General features: G+C 35.9%; 1 protein-coding gene across 2 annotated transcripts in view; it reads right to left on the minus strand.

Annotated features, from left to right (window-relative positions):
• The window catches only part of LOC109840411 (beta-galactosidase), a 12432-nt gene continuing 4069 nt past the window's right edge, over positions 812-9174 (minus strand). The window contains exons 7-18 of one of the 2 annotated variants that reach the window (XM_020409047.1): positions 7964-8029; positions 7254-7496; positions 6652-6828; positions 5862-6165; positions 5359-5518; positions 5161-5269; positions 4227-4362; positions 4093-4148; positions 3720-4019; positions 3517-3642; positions 2291-2929; positions 812-1260 (exon numbers count right to left, since the gene is read on the minus strand). In XM_020409047.1, the coding sequence (XP_020264636.1) occupies positions 1090-1260; positions 2291-2929; positions 3517-3642; positions 3720-4019; positions 4093-4148; positions 4227-4362; positions 5161-5269; positions 5359-5518; positions 5862-6165; positions 6652-6828; positions 7254-7496; positions 7964-8029 (2487 nt within the window). In that variant the 3' untranslated portion in view covers positions 812-1089. Of the gene's footprint in view, positions 1261-2290; positions 2941-3516; positions 3643-3719; positions 4020-4092; positions 4149-4226; positions 4363-5160; positions 5270-5358; positions 5519-5861; positions 6166-6651; positions 6829-7253; positions 7497-7963; positions 8030-9174 lie in introns of those variants that run through there. The other variant, XM_020409048.1, reaches the window with a different exon arrangement.

Genomic DNA, 9174 nt, shown 5'->3' on the forward strand with positions numbered 1-9174 from the left:
CACTCACCGATAGCACAAGGAAATACTTTGAAACAACACCATTTGGACACCGTTTGGTTAGTGTAGTTATTGTGTCGATGTTCAAGAACCACCGAGAGGAGAGGGGATCTTATCGTAGCGATGGTTTCCAGTGGTATGGTCATGGCTTGTCGATTGTATTATCGGAGATGAGGAGGAAGAGACACAGAAGGATGAAGAGGAGAGGACCAAATCGAATTAGGTCATTCAATTCAAATAGGTTTTAATTTAAGTCATTTTTCATATCGGGTCAAATCTGACATAATATAAATTTCCAATTGGGAGTAATACGATTTGAGTTTTTTAATAATAAGAAGACCAAAGGACCCTTATTTTTCTTCTTAATTTGTTAAAACCTTTCTCCGTTGAAAAAGAAGAAAAAAAAAGAAAACATGATTCATCTAGCTGACCCCAGAAATTTGGGGTAAGACTTTGTTGTTATTATTGCAGTTGTTCTGCCCAAACTTAAGAGGGTTTATCGAAATTTACCTCTTTTTATCATAAATTCTCTTTTTGAGAAGGATAAATTGTAGATACTCCTGCTCTCTTATGAATACTTGAGAGATGATAAGTGCTACTGAGAAGAGTTCTGAGCATTTTAGTGAATAAAATGTTGTTATATTTAGTCATAATTGCTCATTATTTCTTCGACAAAATTGAATACACAAGAAACATGTTTGCAAATGCCAAGATATGATAAGTAACAGATTTAAAACCAATCACAACTCCTTGAAAGAAGGCTGTCTTATACCTGTTATCACATGCAGCATCCAAATATTGTTAAAAGGATACATAATCAAATATTTGACACGAGGAATTTAGCTTCATCATTCATGAAAATATCCATAACAGAACACAGAAAATCAATATATTCAGAGAATAAACACACTGTCAGAGTGCACACCGAAATAGAACAAGAACAGAATCAGATAATTATTGAAATTATTGCCACCACATCAAACCAAACACTTTTATTGACAATTAGTCAGTAAATGCTTATTGATTTCCTTTTGTACTTACTTAATTGCCCACAAATGTATCTTTGAACTGTTGATATCTGAAGGACATATGTTACTGTGGGAGCTGAGATCTGTAGAGACCATTGCATGAAGTTGATGGATAGAGAGGACATAATCTTACTGAAAAAGAGTAAGGAACTGGAGGCACGAGGTACTGATCGTGGACGCAAGGTGACCAACTATCATCTCCCCCGACGCCCATATGCTTGTGATCTAGATGCACCTGCCAAAGACAGAAAAAGGGGAAATTGTTATTTTGGCAATAAAGCAAACAACCATAATTACAAAAAAAAAAGGTTTTCTAAATATATGCCCCTAAAATCATCAATATTTGCAAATTTACCCTTAAATCAAATGATGGCATATTCTCAAGATATTCATAATTTTTTTCTTAGTTGTCTAGCTTCCTTCCATCGTTCAAAAACTACGACTATTCAGTTTGGAGGATATTTAGCTAAATGTTATATATTTGGGGGGAAATTTGCAAATATAAAGATTTTTTTGGTTTTTTTTTTTTTTTTTTTTTTGGGGGGGGGGGGGGGTAAATTTGTAAATATGGATGATTGGGGGGTGTATATGTAAAAACCTAAAAACATTACAAAATCCATTTCAAACTTGGCATGCATTCTAGATAGATAGACGGGTTCTACAATGGGATTGGAATTTCTTGAGTGCATGTATTGTGGAATTTTCTCTTTGGCACGAACTTGATTCATCTACAAAGTGTCGACTGAGATGCTCTCCTCATTAACCACCAACATGATGGATTGGGCTCAACCAGATCGGAATCAACAAGATTTGTTATAAGTGTTGCATTCTTCAATTTCAAGCGTGGGTTTGGTCTAGCAAGGGCATAAGAATAGGATTTCAGTCAAACTTGCAAAGATAACTATATGGATATGTGATTAAATATGTCCGGACTCATAATTCAAATAGGGTTAATAGATTCATGAGCCCAACTCTCAGTTTGTCGGCCTTTGCACCTCATAAATACATACAATACCACCAAGAATCAAGCTCTACATGCTTTAATTTGATAATGGTGAATATAAATGGAAATTATAGTCTTGGGACAGATATTTTGTCTGTTCACACATGTGCGTGTACATACAGAAGTGTCTGCATACACATGTGCACGTGCATACACAGAAATGCATAGACACATCACACATTCATTCACACGTCAACATATAGGTATAGAAATGCACAAGCACACATAAACATACATTATAATAATCCGAAAATTTTAATACCTCAATGTCGTCTCCTTTGCAAAGTTCATGGTTGTGAGTAGCTCTATCGAGCTCTGCAGTACCATAATAACTCGCACTCATTTGCATCGGTGGAGAAGTACCATAAATAGAAGCAAACAAACCGTGTCCTCCTCCATTTCTGAATGCAACCCATCTTACATCTGCTCGACCTCCACATTCACTAGGAACTATGTATGGCACATGCATATCCTCTACATTACTTTCATATACACCAACATGAGCAGCTTCTTTTCGATCTGGGTAACACTCAAATGGCCCCTTCCCGTACCAAGTAACATTATTTAAAGACTTGTCAAGGTGGAGCTCAACTCCAACACGAGGAAGAGGAGGAAGATCTCTTTTCGGGTTTATATTATATTCAATGATCACATCACCAGAACCATATATCCAATAACCCACGTTAACATTCAAATGGCCAGTATAAACTGTTGTAATGTGCACACAATTATCTGTTACTTGTTTTATGGAGCAATTTTCAGTGCGAAATGTGAGAGTGTCAAGAAAAGAAGCTTTCCATTTAGAGGCGTAGCTATTTTGGCCGCCTCCTTTGTCGTTATCGGTAGGTGCTCGCCAGAAGCAGGGAAGTATATCATGGTTTGTTAGTAAACATCCTTCCACCTGTAATTCATCTAACAAGAGATAAGAAGTTGATTTGAGTCGATTATTGTTTCAAAACCTATAATTATGACTTATATTTTAATTGATGATGATTCAGGTAACAAAGACCAACGAATAAACAAATGTCGTTTCTGCTTAAGGTTGTATAATCATGAACAGAAGTGTTTCTTCATGTGAAACTCAAAAGGGTTATTTCAATATATAGTCCCTCAAATATTCAATAATTCCATATTAGTCCCTCAAAACTTTGAATTTGCTCATAAGTCCCTCAAAATCCTACAGGGTCTTCAATTTGGTCCCTCAATGACCAAAATATCCCTCAGTTTACTCCCCCCCCCTCCCCAAAAAAAAAACCATCTGCGATCAAAAGACAGTATTTGAGGGGTATTTTGGTCATGGATGGACCAAATTGCAAGACCCTTAGGACTTTAGGGGCGAATGAGCAATTTCAAAGATTTGAGGGACTAATATGCAATTATTGAATATTTGACGAACTAATATCTAAATAACCCAACTCAAAAATGTTTGAAGCATAAACTCCAGATTCAGTTAAATCATGGATAAATTCAGAGGAAACTATTGATTACCTTCCAATTCTCAATTGTCCCAGTGCGCGTATTAATTCTGATCTCCCAAAAACTTTCCTTGCTAATTGTTATAGTATCACCAACACACTCGGGAAAAAGAGCAGGATGAGGTTTGAAATTAACGACCTGAAAAGGATGTGGACCTGTTATATAAAGCTAACACAAGTCATCTGAGTATTTCAATAAAGGTCCAAAGAATTTACACGAGGAATAGGTTTTCTCTTGGTAGGAAGATGGAGTTGAACTGAAGCAAGGATGTGACCATCTTTTGCCCATCGTGTCGAGTGCCTAAGTTTTGCGATAATTGTTAAAAATATTTCTGTTACTTGGCATGATTCCCATAGAGAATGCCAAGGAGATGAGTCAAGTTCAAATTCATAACTATCTTGTGGTTCAATTATCGGGAGATTCAGCAACCCAGATCCAAGATTACATCCATCTCCACCGAGAAGCCAACTGAATTCTATTCCATTTGTTGCTTCAAAATATTGTGCATTAATAATCTATACTATAAGCAAACAGTCAGTGGTTACTGCTTTGTTGAGAAAAATCAATTTTAATTTCAAAAGAGTATACCTTAACTTTGCCTTCTGCCAAGGAAATCTTGAGAGGTTGGTAAACATATTTGACTTCTGAAAGAAAAATCCATGTGCAAGGTTATATTACTGCCATATGTATTAAAGCTAACCTAAAACTTCTTCGGGAGCTACCGTGTAGAGCTGGATGAGGTGTTCTATCTGGCCATATAAGTCCATTTATACAGAAGTTCAAGTCATTTGGAGTATCACCAAAATCACCCCCATAGGCCCAATATTTATAGCCATCTTTGGCCGCCTTTAGCAAACCCTGCAGGAAAAGGCAGAAACTTATATTGCACCTTTTATATTATCACTTCACACTGAAGCAAAAAGGACATTTGAAAGTGATAGATGAAGGGAAGTAGTCTTCATCTTCATCTAAAGAGAAAGATTATAGATTTGTTTTTACCTTCAGCTCTTAGGCACGGGTAAAGGGAAAAAAGAAAGCAAAATGCGGAGAATACATTTTCTAGTTCATGTATAATACTTTGAATAGAAACACATTTCATGATCACCTCTTCTGCCTACAATAATATTTTCAGGACATGTTTCATTAACGATTATTAAACCTTCATTCGCATAAGTCTCAATGAAAGGTTTTGAAATTTATACTGTATGCACCCGATTTTGGTGGAAAAAGTTTCAGACAACCATGATCTTAATTCTTTCAATGAACTAAATACCTAGCTTACGGGAACCATGAATTATCTTTTTAAACTTTTTAAACCTCAATCCAGATCGGAAAACAAAAATATTGTTATTCGATTTACAGCCAACATAGCCTGAACTATGAAGAGCTAATGGGCATTAAATTCAGCTTTTTAGCCATTGTTGCATGACATTGTTTGTTTAGGATGCTTGTAATATTCTGGAATTAGATGTGTGTCATATGATTATTATTAGTACGAACACAACTATTCCGAAAAAGATGATTACAACACACGATACGCTAATGCGCTGCTTATTAGTGCAGTCAAGTACAGATGCATTAAATATATGAAATCTAACACAAGAGCATGAAGAAATGCAGCATTTAACATTGATATATAAAGTAATCGCCATTTACCTGATCAACCCAATCCCAAATAAAACCTCCTTGAAGTCCAAATGTGCTATCAATAGCTTCCCAGTACTTGTGAATGTTTCCATTACTATTCCCCATTGCATGAGAATACCTTTTGAAGTTTGAACAGAAGTAACAGAGATCAAGATTGTTGTTTAATTTAATAAATAGAAAGAGATTAAAGAAATGAAAACAGCTTACTCGCATAAAATCAGAGGTCTACTTTCACTCTCATCTTTAGCAATTTTCAAGATGTCCCATACACGCATGTACATGGGGCATATGATATCAGTGGATGAAGTTCTGGACCCACCACCTTCATAATGCAGAAACCTGGAGGGATCCTTTCCTCGAATCCAACCTATAAACCAGCAAGCCATCAGATACGTGCAATCAAACTTAAAAAGTGGTTTTTGCATTTACCCCCCAAATCTACTGTATTTTTAAATTTACCCCAAAATCTTGATATTCATAGAAGTCAATCTCCAACATGGGATAAATATACTCCTCACTTACCAACTGTTATGTTATATGTTAGGGAATACACTAGGTATATTCACAGATGAAGGATTTTTTTATCCGAAGTTGGAGATTCCGGGGGTGTTTTCAGAAATACCAAGATTATTGGGGTAATTTAAAAATACAGTAGATTTGGAGGATAAATACACAGACAACCCAACATAAAAATATTAAAGTTCATATACCGGCAAGAGCAGAATGATTAGGTCCATATCCAGATTCATTTCCCAAAGACCATGAAATAATACAGGCGTGATTCTTGTCCCTCTCCACCATGCCAATAACACGATCAAGCATAGATCCCGCCCAACATGGTTCTGAAGTTGGATGCTTGAAATGACTAGAATCATCGAATCCGTGTGATTCAATATTGGCTTCATCTATCATGTAGAAGCCAAACAGGTCACATAACTCGTACCACCGTGGGTGCTGGGGGTAATGGCTGTTTCTGACAGCATTTACATTGTTCTGTTTCATCAGAACCAAATCCTGTAGGCATGAGAACACATGAGTCTGAAAGTAAAAAAAAATAATGGCAAATTTCAGAAACCCCCACCCCAAAACTTTGGGGTGTTTTGCACAAAACCCCCCACTAAACTTACAGATCAGAGAACCCCTCTGAACTTCCGAACTTATACAAAACCCCCTAGGCTATAGGAAATTGTCATCAATAGCGTAAACATTAAGGTTAAAACGTCTAAAGTACCCTCGTCACTATCTACCTACCCTAGCTGGAAAACTCTCTTTCCGTAAACTTGAGAAATGGACAAGGGAATTTTTTTTCAGAACAAGGGCAAACAAGTTCTCATTGCTCACTGTACTCAAGTGAGACAAGTCCATGGGACCTTCTCTGGTTTAGAAAGTTTAGGGAGGTCTTGTGCAAAACGCCTCAAAGTTCACGGGGGTTTGTGAAATTTACTAAAAAAGCATATAGCATAAATAGTACGCACTTTAAGTAGTAGTTAGAAATATCACCTTAATCATGCATGCTTCCAAAATTCGATTGACACCTCTTATTACTACAGGCTGTCCGTTGACAAGCATCTGTTTTGGAGCTCGAGATATTTTGCGAATACCTACTTGGCATGATTCACAGTCAACAAGCTTGCCAGATGCATCTTTGAGGATGAGGACAAGAGTGTATAGATTCGGCTGTTTCACAAAGTGTACTGGTGAACGAGTGATCTTTTGCAAATAAACTGATTTGTTCAATGAATAATAACTTTTCTATTTAAGGTTTTTTTGTATATATGCCCCTTAAATCACGTGTATTTGCAAAACTACCCCCCAAATATTAGTTTTTGCAAACTACCCCCAAATCATCAACTTTGATAGGGTAATTTGTTACTGCGATGTAAGAATATCAACAAAATAGTCAAATCTTTACTCACGATATCCAACAAAATTGATGACTTGTTGATTTAGAGGGCTTTTTCTCAAAGTTGATGATTTGGAGGTAGTTTTGCAAATACTGGTGTTGGGGAGGGGGTTAGTTTTACAAATACACATGAATAAACGGATATATATACAAAAAACCCCATCAATTTAATTGGTAATTGGAAATGAAAATTACTTACGTGTTCACTCGACCAAAGTTTTGGATTGTCTAGTTTTCCTTCAAATTGGTACCCATGGAATCCAAGACGTCCAGCTGGTGGTGAACTTCGTTTCATATGAGTCACAGCATAGGATGCCATATCCATCTTCCCTTCATTATCCCCAAAGGAGTACCATCCAGCGTTATCATATAATGTTGCCTCCATGGTGAAGCTGGAAATGTCTCCAGAATATTCCTTCGGAGTATCAATTGTAACTTCAACCTGACACAGGTAATTGGTTGATCATAGAATTTTGAAACTACTTCTGAGGTTAGATATTAGGAAAAGCATAATAAAATGAAATTCACTTTTTAAGGTACAAACATTACTGTCCAAATAAAATAAAATTTACAAGTTGCAAAAAACTTCTTTTGTCTGTATTTATGAGGTTAGAAAAAATAAATTTATGATCCCTTATGTTTATTTTGTATTTAGATTTTTTTTGGGAATATTTGATTTGGCTTGGTTAAGTTTATTCTTGTGATAAAATGAATTGTCTGAGATACAAAATAAAATCTAATGCAAAGATCAATTTGTTTGGTGCACTTTTTCACAGAAAGAGTTGTAAAAACTAATTCACATACAAGGAAGAAGCAGTAAGAATAGCTTAATAAAACATTAAAATGCAGCTCTAAGCAATGATTTTTTAATTAAGAAATGGGTTTCCACCTTTAATATGGATAAATTACCTGGAGATCTGCTGTGAGAAAATCCTGCTCCAAGTTTGATCTGAAAAAATAATCTACTATGAACACCTGCAACAAAATGTTTCCATCCCTTTTAAGTGCAATAGAAGGATAAGAGAAAGATTGTTTAATCTGGTCAAAATATTATCACTACAAGTTTCACATTTCTTCTCCTGTAATATTATAAACTAGTGTGAACATCGTGCAAAGCACGGCATTTTTTCCCCTTCTACAGTAATTCCAGTTTTAACTGCTACACTAATGTTTTTTGAATTTTGAATTGCTACAGTATCCCACCTCTGCTACGGTATTCCCGTGTACTACAGTAATATTTTTCAAAAAAACCGCAGTGTCCATTTCATAGTAAATCTTGGGTTCTCCCATTTGTATAGAATAGTAGATATGTTTCAAGAGAATATAAAGATTGATGTCTCTGTTACGTCTAAACTCTAAGTTACATTGGTTGCCACCTAAGTTCCTTAAGATCTGCAGATTAAACAAACATGTCCCTAGAACATAATGCTTTTGTAGAACTAGGTTTGAACCTCACTGTAGCTAATTTCTATTACCCTCTCTTGTTCACGGGTTGTAACTGATCATCTTTTCCCCAGATGTTGTCATTTTGCAGGTCGAGGCTAATTACAATCTAACTTGCAACTTGATTTATTTGAAGAAAATGACAACCTTTTCTAAAACAACTTCTAATGCGTCTTCGCAACAAAAAAAAGGATTAAGAACTTCAAAAGCAAGTGAGAGAACTTATCACAAGCAATCCCAAACCACATTCACGGTCATTTAACTAGGCTAATACACTTCTGCAACTTTTGAACTGTTTAATGAGCATGACTGTACAAAATAAAAGACTAGATATGAATCAATCCGTCTTCACCAGATAGAACGTTGTTAGAATACATGGTTCGGGAGTTCAGGAACTGCAGTGCTGAGTACTCATAAGTTATGAGGGTGTTTGGGGAGGCTTATTTTAGAAGCTTTTAAAGTTATCTGAGCTTTTGGTGGCTTTTGGCTTTTATGATAGAAAAAGTTATCAAAATTGTGTGGGGTCAAACCCACCTTATCTGGGTGACATTCGAAGCTAGTTTTTCAAAAGTCATAATTCGTAATTTTTTAAAATGGGACCTAAGATCTAGCTTATCTCGGACAGTAGTATGTTATCAAACAGGAGACATAAAAGAGCTACTTTGACCAAAAAAAAA

This window comes from Asparagus officinalis, chromosome 5 (genome assembly GCF_001876935.1).
Source record: "Asparagus officinalis chromosome 5, Aspof.V1, whole genome shotgun sequence".
Taxonomy (NCBI): Eukaryota; Viridiplantae; Streptophyta; class Magnoliopsida; order Asparagales; family Asparagaceae; genus Asparagus; species Asparagus officinalis.